General features: G+C 35.9%; 1 protein-coding gene across 1 annotated transcript in view; it reads right to left on the reverse strand.

The window, feature by feature from the left end:
• The window catches only part of SLC35F4 (solute carrier family 35 member F4), a 293,627-nt gene that overhangs the window by 1,880 nt on the left and 272,991 nt on the right, over positions 1-18,756 (reverse strand). Inside the window, exon 7 of the mRNA XM_043985476.1 lies at positions 107-196. Within this exon, the coding sequence (XP_043841411.1) occupies positions 107-196 (90 nt within the window). The remainder of the gene's footprint in view (positions 1-106; positions 197-18,756) is intronic.

Raw genomic sequence — 18,756 nt, forward strand, 5'->3', positions numbered from 1 at the left:
AACATCTCCCGATGCAAAGCACATAATCCACCATTCTGAAGGAAGCACCTCAGGGTACAAAATGAGTCCATATGGTCTTTGTAAAAATATCAAAGTGCCCTGGTACCTGCATTCCCAGGAACACTGAGCACAGTGCCGATGGAGATGAGGATAGGGTATGTCAACACAACTCCAACATTGACCAGGATGTTAAATGCTATAAAAGAATTAGAAGAAGATAGAGAGGTTAAAGGGAAATTAGTATGTTGGGTTCTTTGCCACCCTCCCCTCTCCCCATCTGTAAAGATGTAATTTTGTTACAGAGGAACAACATGGTGAAATAGTTAGAAGTCTGATCTGATTATCAAGGAGAGCAAGTTTCAAGTTATACTTCTTTTCTTTTCTGGGCAATGAGGATTAAGTGACTTGCCCAGGGTCACACAGCTAGTAAGTGTCAAGTGTCTGAGATTAGATTCAAACTCATGTTCTCCTGAATCCAGGGCCAGTGCTTTATCCACTGTGCCACCTAGATGCCCCCCCACAAGTTATACTTCTAATACATATTGTTTATGTGACCATGGGCAAGGCAAATAACCTTGCTGTTCATCTATAAATAACAGACAAGTTGCTGATTTACAAAATCAGAAGCAGTTTCCATACCAAGAATGTCCAAACCAGCATTTTTCACTAAAGGGACCCCACAAAACATTTCCTATTAAACTTCAGTCAGCCTCTTGTTACCTAAATTTGGGGATGGCTATCAGTTACACAAACTCCTTTTAAATCTGGTGCTACCTTTGCTGTTTGCTCTCTAGTAAAACTCTTTCTGAACTATGAATAAAATTTCTAGTTTCTCCAAATTGCTTTCTTAATTCTAACCTTTCAAATCTCTTCTAATCACCCTTTTCCTCTTTACAATCCAGGTGTTCAAAAGAAATTTCATGTTACTTTGATCAATAGAAAATGATGACACACTTTTTAGAAACAAAGCTCCTCTCTTCCCTAACCCATGTACTCCCGTTTAGTCCAAATCCCTCATTTATAGGAGAGGAAGCAGAGATCCAGAGGGTTCAAATAATTTGCCTGAAGTCAAAAAGGTAGCAAACAGGTGGGATTTGAATTCAGGTCCTCTTATTTCGAATTAGTATTTTTTCACCAACCCATGCTGCCTTGCACTCTGAAAGCATTTCTGCTTATTTGGCATATAAAAAACATCACTCAGTATATTCCATTATTATATTATCTAGACCTAGAAAAGATATGGTAGTATTTGTGTCATTGGAAGTGTTAGAGAGTGAAACTTGGCAGTGATGGTAATATCTTGGGAAACTTGTACCAACTCCAGAATGCTACAATAATGGAACATTATCCTGAAAGGAAGGGAGATGCTTTCTTTCTGAACAGCCACTAATACTTTGGTAAATTTTTATGCTCTGTTCTCAGAGACTCAGACATCATGGAACCTATTTGGATATTTGAATAACAAGAAGGAAAATCTTTTTGTAACTGCTTCTTTGCTATTCCCTGTTTATGTTCCACACTTACTTAGATAGTTGATTTTTGCACCAATGTTTTAACTGTTACTTTAAAAAAAGAGCAATAAACAAGTCATTGTGAAATTTAATACTTTTGTGGTCTATCATATAAGACTGAGTTTAGATGGAACAGAAAAGGCCTAGAACTGTGGGGGAGGGAGAAGGGGAAGGGAGGAGATTGACAAGAAATATTGTAGCATAGCCAAATAGAGGTCATTGTTAAATAAGTCAAATTAATCTATCAATCACCCCTTAGCTTGGTCAAAGGAAGAATTAACTCCTCCTCCTTTCTAAGAGGTGTCAACAAGCATTTATTAAGAGCTTATTCTGTGCCAGACACTGGGCCAAGAGCTAAAGATACAAATACAAGCAAAAATACAGTCCCCTCAAGGAACTTACTTTATTTTTGTATATTTTTAAGCTTCTTAAAATTTTAATATTTTATTGTTTTCCAATTGAATGTGAAAAAAATTAACATTTTTTAACATTTTGCATTCCTTCCTTCCTTTCCCTCCTTACTCCCTGAGATGGTAAGAAAATTGACATAGGTTATGCAAAACAGTGATGCAAAACATATTAGTCATGTTGTGAATGAAAAAAAAGACCCTCCAAAAAACCCCACAAAAATAAAGTGAAAAATATTATACTTCAATTTGCATTCAGATTGCATCATTTCATTCTCTGGAGGAGGACAGCATTTTTTAAAATCATGAGTCCTTTGAAACTTCAGGGTTTGGGGGCAGCTAGGTGGCACAGTGGATAAAGCACAGGTCCTGGATTCAGGAGGACCTGAATTCAAATCCAGACTCAGACACTTAATATTTACTAGCTATGTGAGGCTGGGCAAGTCACTTAACCCTCATTGCCCTACAAAAAATTTCTTGGTTCATTGCATTGCTAAGAGTAGCTAAATCATTCGTTGTTGATCATCATACAACATTGCTGTTACTGTGTACAGTGTTCTCCTAGTTCTGCTCATTTCACCTTGCATCAGTTCATGTAAGACTTTCCAGGCTTTTCTGAGAGCATCCTACTCAGCATTTCTTTTTCTTTTTTTCTTTTTTTTTTTTGTGAGGCAATGAAGATTAAGTGACTTGCCCAGGGTCACACAGCTAGTAAGTGTCAAGTGTCTGAGGCCAGATTTGAACTCAGATCTTCCTGAATCCAGGGCTGGTGTTTTATCCATTCTGCCACCTAGCTGCCCCTTACTACTCATCATTTCTTATAGCATAATCATAATCCATTATAATCATATACCATAACTCGTTCAAGTGTTCCCTGATTGATGTACATTCCCTAAATTTCCAAATCTTTACCAGCACAAAAAGAGCTGATGTATATATTTTTGTACATGTGAGTCCTTTTACCCCTTTTGGATCTCTTTGGGATACAGACCTAGTAGTAGTATTGCTGGGTCAAAGGGTATGACCAGTTTTATTGCCCTTTGGGCATAGTTCCAAATTGCTCTCCAGAATGGTTGGATCCATTCACAACTCTACCAACAATGCATTAAAGAACAACTTGCTTTCTAATGGGGGAGACAACACACTAAAAGGATTGGGAAGTTGTGGTGACATATTCAGGAGAAGGATGGCTGGGTCCTTCCTCAAAATAACAATTCCAAGATGCAACTCACCAGTAGGAGAAGAAGTCTGCAGTGCCAGAGGAAGAAGACAACTATAGCTTGCTGGAAAAGTCCAGCGTGGCTTTGTTCTCTTTTTCCCTCTAATGCCCTCTGATGCCTATTAAATATTTTACTTGAATTCCAAGATAATTTACACAAACAACATCTAAAATTGGGTTTCTAAAACCCCAATAATATAAACCTGCTTCCCTTCTGGTTTTTTTCTCCTTACCCAGTCTCACTGAACATATTCAAGTAAACAAAACTGGCAGAAATTCAAGTAGCTATACAGCTTTTAATACATTAGCATACACACAATGAGAAAACCTGAAATCATACCACTTAATGAGTTAGAATTTTGAAGGGGTGGGCTGTTCTAAGCAACTGATGGAAGAGCAAAAAATATGTCTGCTTTTCTTTTCATCCTGCCTTTAGGGGAGGGCCAGATGAAGACAGAAAGTGGATGAAGTAGATGAAAAAGATTGCGGTAAGTTAGGAGATGGGAGACGTATTGGAGGCAGATTCTCCAAGTCAGTCTCACTGACAAATGGCGGCCCTGCATTTCATTTGGGTGCTGGTAGGCTCTGGAATGTCTTCCCCAAGGTTTTAGTGCTCCTCTTGGGCACTCTAGGAAGTGTTGAGGTGGTCAGTGGGTAGTTCAACCCATGATGAAACCTGTCAGCCCAAGAACCCCAGCTGGAACATTATTTTGGCTCTTTTTGTTCAATTGTGTTTTTTTAGTCATGTCCTGCTCTCCATGGCCCCACTTGGGTTTTTTCTTGACAAAGATACTGGACCAGTTTACCATTTCTTTCTCTCATTCATCTTACAGAAGATGAAACTAAAGCAAACAGAATTAAGTGACTTGCCCAGGGTCCCAAAGCTAATAAACGTCTGAGGACAGGTTTGAAATCAGGTTTTCCTGACTCTAGGCCTGGCACTTATGATTTGTGCCACCAACTGCCCTTATCTTGGCATCAGCTTCTGTTATTCTCCCCTCTCCTTAGGGTCATGTCTCTCATTCTTGTCTTGCCCTCCAGGGGCAGAATTCCATCACTTTTCCCAAAGTCATTGTGAATCCAGAAATCTGCTAAGACCAAATGCCCCCATTCATCTGGTTTGCCTCTCTGAAATTCTCACTAGTCTCTGGATAGAGCTAATGGCAAAAATACAAGATCTAAATATGGTGGTAAGAAGAAATAAGGATTTCTTGAAGAAGATTAAATTAGAAATCAATCAGTATGAATCTAAGTCCTTGAAAGACTATCACTTGTCTGCACCAGTTGCCTCATAAGATGGAATCAGTGGAAATCTGTGACAGATACTGTTGAGTTTAGACACAGTAAGAGTTTTATTTCACTGAAAAAATATACCTATAGCCTTAGGTCATAGTCTAGTCATAGATTTTGAGCTAGAAGACACATCAGGGGTCATCTAGTTCAACCCCCCTCATTTTACAGGTGAAGAAACTGAGGCACAGAGAAGTTAGAGTACTTACCCAAAGTCACAAAAGAATTGATAGAGCTGAGATTTTAAATTAGGTCCTCAGACTCCAAATCTAGTCCTTGAACATCTCACATTCTAGAGGAATATCTGTAGGGCACATTCTGGGTCATGAATATTTCTTCAATGTACTTAGAATATCATCATCAATAGTACTCCTTCCTCTGGTACAACTGCAACCTATTCATCCCTTTTCATCCTGTGCAACTATTATCTGTGTCTTTGCATATAGCCTTCACAGGCATATACCTGAGAACAGCAGCAAACTAATACTCTTGACATTATCAGTGCAACAAAGAAATGAACAGATTGAACATCTGTTTTGCTTTGCTCTCACAAATTAACCAGGCCACCTTCCTCTCAGCTGAAATCAAGTCAACAAGCATTTTTTTTTTCAACAAGCATTTAAAATTTTTTTATGTTCTAGGCACTGGGCCAAGTGCTGAGAATACAAAGAGAGGGAACAAAGCAAGACAAAATTGTCCTTGCTCTCAGGGAGCTCACAGTGTAATGAGCAGGGGAGAGGAACAATATGCAAACAACTATGCACAAACAAAATACATACAGTATAAAATAGAAAGAAACTTCCAGTAATACATCTCATTGTTGATGTATTTTATGGCAATTTTTGCATGTAATTCAATATTAGCAATGTGTTGTGATCTGTTTAATGTCCATCATGAATCTCTCCAACAAGTTGGATATCTCAGATATTGTGGTATTCGATGATTTGCAGCCATATAGGAACATTAGTAGACACTAGTGATGTTAAGAAGATTTTGTTGTTTGTTTGAAGTAGAAACAGGATCTTCCTAAGTCATATATAACTTCTCAAATGCAATCTAAATTGCTTTCTTCATCATATTCAATTCAGGGCTTAGTTCACTATCTGTGGTGTTTGTCTATGGCTATATAGACAATCAGTTGTCCTATGTCTAACAGCATACTATTATCAAGACAAGAGGCATTTCTCTATCTATCTACTTGTTTTTTCCTACCTGACTAGTCATGTTGAACACGTTTCTATGATGCTGGATCTCACTGACAAGGCTTTGCAGTCATCTGAGATCTGACACATAATGTCTTCCACAAACAGCAGCATTTAGAACTAGGGCCTCTAAACTTTTTTGATTATACCCTCCTATAAGTAACAACTTTTGAGTATGTACCCCCAAATTTGTACATTCAGTTATTTATAAATCATATCTATTTACTAATGTGCAACTAATAATGTATATTAAAAACTTACACAAAAATACATTTTTTTAACAAGATAAAGAAAAATATTTGATCTTGGAATCACTAGGGAGGAACTGGAGTTATATTGAACAGGACAATGATATGACCAAACCTGTGATTTAGGAAAATCACTTTGACTATCATGTAAAAAATAGATTGGAGAGGAAGGATACTCAAGGCAAGAAGAACAGTTATGAGACTTTTGAAATAGTGCAAATAATGGGGTGATAAGGAATGAACTAGTGTGGTTACAGTGTGAGTACATGAAAGGGACACATGCAAAAGATGTGGAAATAGAAAACAATTGGCAACAATTGGCAATTGTTTAGCAATGATGGGTGAAGGAGGGGCCACCCTAATGTTAGTGGTACCATTAAGAGAAATAGGGAAGTTCAGAAGAGGGATTGGTTTAGGGGAAGAGATAATGGAATACAACCCATCTATCCTTGCTCATCCTGTGAGACTAATTCTGTTCCACTCAAAGTAAAAAAAAAGGAAAGGGACTCTTTTTGTTGTTAATTTGGGGGAGGGGGTTCTTTTCTTTTTTCCTTAACAGCATTGTATTTTTCCCAGTTATATGTAAAGATAGTTTTCAACATTCATTTTTATAAGATTTTGAGTTCCAAATTTTTCTCCCTCCCTCTCTTTACTCCCCCTTCCCCAAGACAGCAAGCAATCTGATAGAACTTATATATGTACAATCACATTAAACTTATTTACACATTAGTCATGTTGTGGAAGAAGAATCAGAATAAAACGGAAAAACCTCAAAAAAGAAAACAAAAACAAAAAAGAGTATAAATAGTATGGTTCAATCTGCATTCAGATTGCACAGTTCTTTTTTTCAACATGAGTTCTTTAGAATTATCTTGGATAATTGCACTGCTGAGAAGAGCTAAATCTTTCACAGTTGATCATCATACAATGTTGCTGTTACTGTGTAGAATGTTCTCTTGGTTCTGCTCACTTCACTCATAATCAGTCCACTTAAGTCTTTCAAGGGTTTTCTGAAATTTGCTCATCATTTCTTACATTACAATAGTATTCCATTATATTCATATATCACAACTTAACTAGCCAGTTCCCAACTGATGGGCATCCCCTCAATTTCTAGTTCTTTGCCAACACAAAGAAAGCTGCTATAAATAGTTTTGTACATGTGGATCCTTTTCCCTTTTTATGATCTCTTTGGGATACAGACTTAGTAGTGGTATTACTGGATCAAAGGGTATGCACAGTTTTATACCTCTGGGTATAGTTCCAAATTGCTCTCCAGAATGGTTGGATCAGTTCAAAACTACACCAACAATTCATTAGTCTTCCAATTTTCCCACATCTCCAACATTTATCATATTCCTTTTTTGTCATATTAGACAATCTTATAGGTGTTAGATGGTAGCTCAGAGTTGTTTTAATTGGCATTTCTCTAATCAATAGTGATTTAGAATTATTATGCCATAAGAAATGACAAACAGGATGACTTCAGAAAGGCCTGGAAAGATGTATGAAGTGATGTATAGTGAAATGAGAAAAACCAAGAGAACATTGTACACAGAGACAGCAATATTGTTTGATGAAGAACTGTGAATGATTTTATTCTCAACAATAAAATGATCCAACACAATGCCAAAAGACTATTGATGAAACATACTATCTACCTCCAAAGAAAGAACTGATATTGATGGAGCCAACTGAAGTATGTTATTTTCACTTTCTTTCATTTTTTTCTTTCAATCAAGTTTTCTTATACAAAATGACAAATATGGCAATGTTTTAAATAATCATACATGTACAACCCATATCTGATTGTTTGCTTCCTAAGGGAGGGGGGAAGGGAGGGAGGGAAAAGGGATAAAAATTGGAACCCAAAACTATAAATAAAAATGTTTATTATAAAAAAAGTGATTTAGAAGTTTTTTTTTCATATGGCAATAGATAGCTTTGATTTCTACTTCTGAAAACTTCCTGTTCATGTCTTTTGACCATTTCTCAATTGGGGAATGATTTGTATTCTCAAAAACTTGATTCAGTTCTCTATGTATTTTAGAAATGAGGCCTTTATCAGAAACACTGACTGTAAAAAAAATTTTCCCAGCTTTCTGCTTTCCTTCTAATCTTGGCTGCATTGTCTCTGTTTATATAAAATCTTTTAAATTTAATGTAATCATAATTCTCCATTTTAAAATTATTATCTCATTTGATCTGCACAACAAACCTGGGAGGTAGGTGCTATCATTATCTGCATTTTACAGAAAAAGAAACCGAGGGAGAGGTTAATTGACTTGACCATCATCACTCAACTAATAATAATAATGATAACTAACATTTAGTGCAGTGGATAAAAGCACTAGGCCTAGGGTCAGAAAGACTCATCTTTATGAGTTTAAATTTGGCCTCAGACTACCTGTGTGACCCTAGGTATCTTTGCCAAGAAAACCCCAAATGGAGTCATGAAGAGTTGGGCATGACTAATTGACTAAACAGCAACAACAACCACCTTTATATAACATTCATTATATACCTGGTACTATGCTAAGTGCTCTGTAGTTATTATTTCATTTGATGCCTACAATAACCCTAGGAATCAGGTGCTATTATTATCTCCATTTTATACATGAGTAAACTGGGGCAAAAAAGAGTTAAATGATTTGCCCATGGTCACACAGCTACTAAGTATCTGCAGCTGGGTTCTCTTTTAAAGACTTCTGAAATCTTCCTGACTCCAGGCTCAGAGTTCTATCACTGTGCCACCTAGCTTCCTATAAACATAATTAGAGATATTAATAAACTAAAGAAAATTAACTAAAAAGATATTTTTCATGAATATAAATCATCTTAATATTTACATAAGATCAAATACATCTTACATATTTAAATGCATAAATTTCTAGAAAGATTTTTTCCTCACCAATATCATGGTCCTATAGGTTTGTATGGCATCTCCTATAATTCAAACCAATGCAGTTAAATTTCCTAAGTATTTATTGAGCACATACTTTGCAGAAGGCAAACATGGTGATGTTTTTCTTGTTATTGGTTCACCATTTGTCATCTATGGAGCCCTCGTTAATCTCAACACTCCTATTTTTGAAAACTTATTTAAGGAAATACCAACTTCTAGCAGAGAAACCTACATATTCTCAACTCAAGAGTCAGGACTGCCTACGTCCCAGGTCTGGACCTCACTCAGTAAGAAATTACATAAAGGTCCAACCCTTGGATAACAGTCATAGAGCAAGGTTACATTTTACATGGCTATTGATGGCAGACTAGTGAAAACAGACAGCTTAGATCATATAAGTAATAGAATTCTTCCAGGGCCTAAATTCAGTCTAGTTAATTCCTAGCTTTACCCTAACTTTGTTAATTCCCTATCCTTCAATTTTTACCACATAATGAATTCTTACACCAAAAACTTAAGTTACATGTAGACTTAACCCCTATCTGAAAACCATCACCCTAGTCTTTTGGGGGGGGGGCAATGAGGGTTAAGTGACTTGTCCAGGGTCACACAGCTAGTAAGTGTCAAATGTCTGAGGCTGGATTTGAACTCAGGTCCTCCTGAATCCAGGGCTGGTACTCTATCCACTGCACCACGTAGCTGCCCCCACCCTAGTCTTTTTGTTTGTTTGTTTATAACTTTTTTCACTGAATAGAATTTTCCAAATATATATATGTATATATATATATATATAAACAAATTTAGACGTCAATTTTTTAAAACTTTGTGTTCAAACTTCTCTTCTTCCCTCCCTTCCCACCCCCCACCCACAAGAACTCAAGCAAGCAATTCAAAATAAGTTATACATCAATAGTCATGGAAAACACTCCCACATTAGCTAGGTTGTAAGAGGAAACAGTCAAAAAACAAAACTTCACATTAAGGAATTGTCAAAAACAAGAAAAATTTTTTAAAATTTGTTTCCATCTATTTTCAGATACTATTAGTTCTTTCTCTGTAGATGGATTGCAATTATCATAAGTCCTTCAGGGTTATATTGGATCACTGCCTTGCTGAAAATAACCACATGCTTCTCATCAGATCATCTTACACTATGGCTGTTATACAGTACATTTCACTCTGCTTCAGTTCATGGAGGTCTTTCCAGGTTTTTCTGATAGTATCCTGTTCATCATAACCTGTATATAGTACCTTAAACCTGACAAAGAATTTTCTTCATATTAGCCCAGCAAAGTAGGTACAATATGTTTTGCCATTATAATCAATCATCATAACTATTTCCCTCCATCCTATTCCCTTCCAATGATATTTACTCTATTTTCTATCTTCTTTTAACCTATTCCTCCTCAGAAGTGTTTTACTTCTGACTGTCTCCTCTCCCACTCTTCACTCCCTTTTTTCACCCTTCCCTCCTTATCTTCTTCCCCTCCAATTTTCCTGTAGGTTAAATAAATTAAGCCTCCCAATTGGGTGTGAATATTATTCCCTCCTTGAGCCCACTCTGATGAGATTAAGGTCTTTGAGCTAATTCTGTATTCTAAATTTTTCTTCCCTCCCTCCCTCTTCAACCGTCCCTATGAAACCAAGCAATTCAATATGTCATACATGTGCTGTTAGGCAGAACATCCTCACCTTAATCGAAAGTATTTTACTTTTTACTGCTCTCTTCCTCAATCTGCCCTTCAATCCTTCCCCTCTTCTCTCCCCCTTATTTCCCTCCCCTCCCTCAGGGCAAAAATATATTACTATACCTACTTGTGTATGTATGTTCTTCGCTCTTTGAGCCAATTCTGATAATATTAAGGTTCACTCACTCCCCCACTCCTTCCCCCTCTTCCCCTCCTCGCTATAAACTGTTTTCTTGTTTCCTTCATGTGAACTACCTCTCCCCAGACTATCTCTCCCCTTCCTCTTCCCCCAGTCTATTCCTCCTACACCTTAACCCTATTTTAAAGATGTCATCATGGATTACCTAGCTGGACAAAGCACCAGCCCTGGACCCAGGAGGCCCCAAGCCCAAATCCAGTCCCAGACACAAGATACCCCACCCTGTCTGCCTCACAAAGAACAAAACATAAATGCTTTACAGATATCATGCCTTCATATTCAATTCAGACCTGTGTCTTCTGTGATTTCCTTACTGAGAAAATTCTTATGAGCTCAAAGTATTATCTTCCCATGTAGGAATGTAAACAATTTGATCTTCTAATATCCCTCATAAAGTCTTTTTCCTGTTTACCTTTTTATGCTTCTCCAGGGTCTTGTTTGTATTTGAATGTCAATTTTTCTATTCAGTTCAGGTCTTTTCATCACAAATGCCTGAAAGTTCTCTTTTTTATTGAAGTCCCACTTTTTCCTCTGAAATAGTATACAGTTTCACTGGGTGCATGATTCTTGGCTGTAGTCCCAGTTCCTTTGCCTTCTGGAATATCATATTCCATGACCTCTGTTCTTTTAATATAGATGCTGCTAGATCGTGTTTTTGCCTTATTGGAGCTCCACAGTATTTTAATTCCTTTTTTCTAGCTGCTTGTAGTATTTTCTTCTTGACCTGGGAGCTCTCAATTTTGGCTATGATATTCCTGGACGTTTTCCTTTTGGGATCTCTTTCAGGAGGTGATCGGTGGATTATTTCAATTTCTATTTTGCCTTCTGCTTCTAGAATATCAGGGCAATTTTCCCTAACAATCTCTTGGAGGATAGTTTCTAAGCTCTTATTTTGGTCATGGTTTTCAGGTAGTCCAATGATTTTCAAATTTTCTCTCCTGAATTTATTTTCCAGGTCAGCTGTTTTTCCAAGGATATATTTCACATTGCCCTCTATTTTTTCATTCAGTTGGATTTGCTTTACTGTGTCTTAGTTTCTGATAAAGTCTCTAGCTTCCATTTGATCAATCCTAATTCTTAGGCAATTATTTTCTTGAGAGAGCTTTTCTATTTCTTTTCCCATTTGGCTTTTCAAACTGTTGACTTTTTTCTCATGACTTTCCTTCATTGCTCTCATTTCTCTTTCCATTCTTTCCTCCATCTCTCTAAATCTTCCTTCTATCTCCTACTTTTTCTTCACAGTACCTTTTGAGTGCTTCCATGGCCTGAGACCAATTCATGTTTTTCTTGGAAGCTTTGAATGTTGGAGCTTTGACCCTGTTACTATCTTCTTCTTCTGAGGGTGTATTGTGATCCACCTTTCTCCAAAAGAAGTTTTCAATGGTCTGCTGCTTTCTCTGCTTACTTATCTGGGCCAGCTATTTCTTGGCTTTTAAATCCTTAAAGTGTAGCACTGCTTCCAGGACACACTGTTCAAGGTATAGCAGGGCCCAGGGGGTGACTGGGCTTCTTCTCAGCCTGCCTGGCCTATGTGTAACCATGGCCACTTTCTCTTTGACTCCCACCCTAGTCTTTTAAAAAGGAAGTGATGTAAATCGAAAAGGAAATAAATAACTTCCCCAGGAGGAGAAGTCAGTCATTAGTGATAAAATTAGACTTGTCAATAAACCTATTATCAAGGGAAAAAAATCCTACCCTTCTTATGTCATATAAGATACAACTCTAACTCCTATTATGTTTGGTCTTTTCACTCTCTGTCCTTTGCCTGTATTTTTTTTAGTGAGGCAATTGTGGTTAAGTGACTTGCCCAGGGTCACACAGCTAGTAAGTGTTAAGTGTCTGAGGCTGGATTTGAACTCAGATACTCCTGACTCCAGGGCCAGTGCTCTATCCACTGTGCCACCTAGCTGTCCCCCTTTTCCTGTATTTTTAAGGCTCCAACTCTTCCCCAACTCCTTTTTCTAAGCTTCCATCCCCACCTCTATTTTTTATATTTACACATACCCAATATATATTATGCCATATTCTATCATGGAATCAAAGGATCATAGATTTAGAACTGAAAGAACCCTTAGCTGTCATCTAATACAAGTGCCATGCTTTCCACAAGAAACCCAGGAAGGTGAAGAGCCTTGCTAAACATCAAATAGTTAGGTAAGTGTCAGTTCTGGGATTTGAAACCACAGTTGGAAGAATTACTTGTGGCTTTTGTGGAGGAAAGGGACCAGGAGAAGAGAGAAGGACTTAAGGAGGATATGGAGGAGGAATTTGTGATGATGATTTGAAAGAGATCAGATTTGTTCAGAACAGAGATTCCATTTTGGGAACAGTAATTTGGCAGAAATTGTGGGAAAGATGAAGAATAATCCCCAAGTCTAGATTTTACTTGTGCCTTCTGTGGGAGAATATTACAGCAAAAGGAAACAAGGACTTAACACAACTAATAAGAAAAAATATAAAGGAAAATTTGAAGGGTTTGGACCTATAATGAAGATCAGAGATTGAATTTAGAGGAGAAATTTGGGGAAACCTAGGGATAAGCTGAAAGACTTTTAGTTAAAAGAGAAAACTTCAATCTGAAGGATAAAAAAGATCAAAGAGTAAATACGTAAAAATAAAACTGAAGGATAAGGAAAGGAAAAGGTGGTTGGCAAGACAAAGCGAATTTTAAAAGCTGCATTTTAAAAATTAGTGAAATAAAAAAGAGAGCTTAGTGAAAAAAGGGAAGTAGTGTGTCCATAAAGTTATTGAGTTAAGTGAAAAGAAGTTGAGTATGTCTATCAAGTTTTTAAGATATGATAAAAGGCTATAAAGATCTTGGTGTTTAAGAGATGAGATAGAAATATCCATAAATAGTTCAAAACATAAATCTGAGAATCTCAATCAACTTAAAGAGCAATTTTTCAGTGGCTTTCATTAAATATATGATGTTTGTTTTTCTGCTACAGCCAGGTAACTGTGGTTTACATTCCAAACATATACTTGAGTATCCTGAAAGTAAGGGTACTCAAGGAATGCCTATCCATTATATCCATCAACACAGACATACATGGCACCTGGACCAGGTGGGTTGTTATACAAAGTCCATGTAATATACACCTTTATAGTTATAGAAGACAATGAACTGTTCTTTTAGAAAAATGGAAGCAGTACTTCCATTTACAGAAAAAAATATAACATTGGTAGAGGATAGATTCGATACTTGACAGGAAGCTACACAAAGAAAAATGTCATAAAGAGGAGGGAAAAGCAAAAGACAACAATAAAGTTGGAGATTGTATACAGTAACAATAATAATGTTTAAGAATGACTTTGCATGAACAAGTTATTTTGTCTATTATGAATACTAAAATTGACTATAATTAACATATGAAGAAAGAATGTATCTGGTTCCAGAAAAAGAATTGATAAATAGAAGTTTATAGAGAATAATTTTACATAGATATGTATGTGTGTATACACACACATACACACACACACGCATATATATGTACCTATTTGTGTCTAATGATAGCTTTCTCAGGGGGAGGGGTGGGAAAAGGTAAGAAAAAATTTACATGATAATTTTTTTTGTATATTTCAAAGAAATAGCAAGTTGTGCATAGCAGGTTTGTAGTTTCATGTGTAATCATCTTTTTATTATACTATGTTTTGGAAATGCTTGTTTCATTTCATAAATTTAAAATGTTTTTTTTTAAAGAATAAATTTGAGGTTCTTCTCGAAGAGAAAACTAGATAGGAGGTGGAGACAAGATGGCAGAGTAAAAGCAAGGGCTCACCTGAGCTTTCCCAAATTTCCCATTCCAAACAATTTTAAAATAATTCCTCGAATTGAATTCTAGAGTGGCAGAACCAACAAAAGGTTAGAGTGTGAAAATTTCCTAACCCAGTACAACTTAGGAGGTCAGCAAGAAAGGTTTGTCCAAGTGGGGTGGTAGCTGAACTTGGAGCCCAGGATAAATTATGCAGCACAGGCCATGATGGAACACCAACAGCAGGTCTTAGAGGCAGTTCATTACTGGCAGCAGCAGCTTTGGGAGCTTTCAACTCATAGATAATAAAGGGATTGGACAACTGATCAGAAGGAGATTACATGAGACCTTTCACTGGCACTGGGAGGATGACTCTGTTGCATTACTCATATGTGGTTCTGGTTGCAGTATCATGGTAAGGAAGGGGACTAGCATAATGAAGAGTGTGGCAACAAGGGAGCAGGCATCATGATCATGCAGAAGAGTATTTGTGGTCACTCACAAACCAGGAGAGTATTGACTACATCTATCCCTAGATCATACCACCTTGAAAAGAACTGAAAACTTACAGACCCTTCAGAACTAGCTCCAAAAACAGGAACATGAAAAATCATAAATCTTGGGACAGTACTCTCTCCACTCTGGGAACAGAGCTCAAATTTAATATAAAGTCAAAAATCAAGAAATAGTCTGGAAAAAATGATCCAACAATAACAAAAAAAGAACCTTACTATAGAAAGCTACTATGGCAAAAGGGAAGATCAAGACACATACTCAGAAGACAATAAAGTCAAAACAACTACATGCAAATCTTCAAAGAAAAATGTGAATTGGCCACAGCCCCCACCCCTCAAAAAAGAATTCTTGGAAGAGCTCAAAAAGGATTTTCAAAATCCAAATAAGAGAAATAAAAGAAAAAGTGGAAAATGAAATTAAAGTGTTGCAAGAAAATTATGAAAAGATAGTCAACAACTTGATAAAGAATTCAAAAATACTGAAGAAATAATACCTTAAAGACAGAATGGTAAAAGAGGTAGAAAATCCACTGAAGAAAAGTCCTTAAAAACATGATTGGCCAAATGGAAACAGATACAAAAGCTCACTGAAAAAATAATTCCTTAAAAATTAGAATTGGGCAAGTAGAAAGTAATAACTTTATGAGACATCAAGAAACAAGGTAAAAAATTAAAAATAGAAGAAAATGTAAAACATATCATCAGAAAAACAAGAAAACCTGGAAAAGAAATAAAGAAATAATTTAAGAATTCTTGGACTATCTGATAGCCATTATCAAAAAAGAGCCTAGACATCATGTTTCAATGCTGCCCCGATATCCTATAACCAGAGAATAAAATAGAAATTAAAAGAATCCACAGATCACCTCCTGAAAGAAGTCCCCCAAAATGAAAACTCTCAGAAATATTAGAGCCAAATTCCATAGCTCCCACATCAAGAACATATTGCAATCAGCCAGTGAAAAACAATACAAATATTATGGAACTACAATTAGGATAAGATAAGATTTAGCAGCTTCCACATTAAAGGAGCAGATGGTTTAGAATGTGATATTCGGCAGCTAGGTGGCCCAGTGGATAGAGCACCAGCCCTGGAGTCAGGAGTACCTGAGTTGAAATCTGGCCTCAGACACTTAACACTTACTAGCTGTGTGACCCTGGGCAAGTCACTTAACCCCAATTGCCTCACTAAAAATAAAAAATAATAATAATAATAGAATATGATATTCTGGAGGGCAAAGAAGCTAGAATTACAACAAAAAAAATCCCCTACCCAGCAAAACTTAATATTTTCTTTCAAGAAAAAATGGATATTTGATGAAATAGAGAGCTTTTAAGCATCCCTGATGAAAAGACCAGAGTTGAATAGACAATTCAACTTTCAAATACAAGACTCAACACAATAATAAAAAGTAAACATGAAGGAGAAATCATAAGGGATTTGATAAGGTCAAACATTCCTACATGCAAATATAACTTTTAACTCCTAAGAACTTTATCATTATAGGATGGTTAGAAGTAGTATACATAGATAGGGGACATGGATGTGAGTTGACTATGATGGGATGATTTTTTAAATGAAATAAAGGAGGGACGCACTGAGAGAAGGGAAAAGGGGAGAGGTAGAATGATGTAAATTATTTCACATAAAAGAGGCATGAAAGGAAGAGCTTTAGCAGTGGATGGGAAGATGGAGGTGGCAGATAATGTTTGAACTTTACCTTCATCAGAAATATAAACACTTGGGTAAAGAAATATATCTTGCCCTACAGGGAAGTAGGAGGGGTGGGGGAATAATAGAAGTGGAGTGATAGAAGGGAGGAAAAATTGGGAGAGATAACAGTCAGAAGCAAAACAAACTTTTGATGAGGGATAGGGTAAAAAGAGAGAAGAGGACAAATGGGGGGAAGATAGGATGGATGGAAATGCACAGTAATTATAACTGTGAATGTGAATAAAAAGAAATTTACCATAAAACAAAAGCAGAATGCAGAGTGGATTAAAAAACAAATCCGACAATATGTTGTTTACAAGAAATATCATACTTAAAGCAAAGAGACATATAAACACAAAGGTGATGTAAAAAAGCAGGGATAACAATCATGACCTCAGAATAAGCAAAAGTAAAATGATCGAATTAAAAGATATAAACAGGGAAAGTAAATTTTGCTAAAAGGCACCACACACAATGAAGTAATATCAATACTGAACATATATGTAGCAAATGGTATAGTATCCAAATACTTAAGGGAAAAATTAAACTAGTTATAGGAGGAAAGAGTAAAATATACTAGTGGGGAATCTCAACTTTCCCCTCTCAGAACTTTTCTTGTTTAGATAAGTCTAAGTAAAAAATAAATAATAAAGAAGTTAAGGAGGTGAATAGAATTTTAGAAAAATTAGATACGCTAGCCTCTGGAGAAAACTGAATGGGAATAGGAAGTATACCTCTTTCTCAGTGGTACATGGAACCTACATGAAAAGTAAACATTAGGGCATAGAAACTCACAACCAAATGAAGGAAAACAGAAATACTAAATATATCTTCTTCATATCATAATGCAATAAAAATTATATTCAATAAAGTGCCAGGTAACAGATTAAAAATGAATTATAAACTAAATAATCTAATCCTAAAGAATGAGTGGGTAAAAGAACAAATCATAAAAACAATAATTTCATTAAGGAGAATGACATCAATGAGACAATATACCAAAACTTATGGGATAAAGCAAAAAAAGTACTTAGGGAAAATTTCATATCTCTAAATACTTACAAGAAAATAGAGAAAGAGCAGATCAATAAATTGGACAAGCAACTAAAAAACACTAGAAAAATCTCAAATTAAAAATCCTCAACTGCACACCAAAATGGAAAACCTGAAAATTAAAAGAGATTAATAAAATCAAAATCAAAACTAAGAACACCATTGAACTAATAATACTGGGAGCTAATTCATGGGGGAGACAATAAAATAGATAAACCATTTGCTAATTTTATTTTTAAGAAGAAAACCAAATTATCAATATCAAAAATGAAAAGGGTGAATTCACCACCAACGAAGATGAAATTAAAGGCATTATTGGGAGCTATTTTGTCCAATTATATGCCAAAAAATCTGCTAATCTAAGTGAAATGAATAAATATTTATAAAAATATAAATTGACCAGATTAACAGAAGAGCAAATAGAATATTTAAATAACCCCGTCTTAGAAAAAGACATTGAGCAATCTATAAATTAGCTCCCTAAGAAAAAAATCTCAAGTACCAGATGTATTATTCACAAGCTAATTCTACCAAATATTTAAAGATCAGCTGATTCCAATATGAAATAAATTATTTTGAATAATAGCAAAGAAGGAGTCCTACCAAATTCTTTTTATGACACAAATATGGTATTGATACCTAAATCAGGAAGAGCAAAAAAAGAGAAAGAAAATCATAAACCAATTTCCTTAATGAATATTGGTGCAAAAATTTTAAATAAAATAATAGCAAGGAGGTTACAGCAATATATCACAAAGTTCATACACTATGATCAGGTGGGATTTATACCAGGAATGCAGACCTGGTGATATAATAGGGAAACCATCAGTTTAATTGACCACATCAATAACAAAAACAACAAAAATTATATATTATCTCAACAGATGTAGCAAAAGCTTTTGACAGAATACAAGTAATTCCTATTAAAACACTTAAAAGCACAGGAATAAATGGAGCTTTCCTTAAAATGATAAATAGTATCTATCTACAACCATCAGCAAGAATTATCTGTAATGGGGATCTTACTGATAAATGGCCAAAGGATATGTTTAC

This window comes from Dromiciops gliroides, chromosome 2, assembly GCF_019393635.1.
Source record: "Dromiciops gliroides isolate mDroGli1 chromosome 2, mDroGli1.pri, whole genome shotgun sequence".
Lineage (NCBI taxonomy): Eukaryota > Metazoa > Chordata > Mammalia > Microbiotheria > Microbiotheriidae > Dromiciops > Dromiciops gliroides.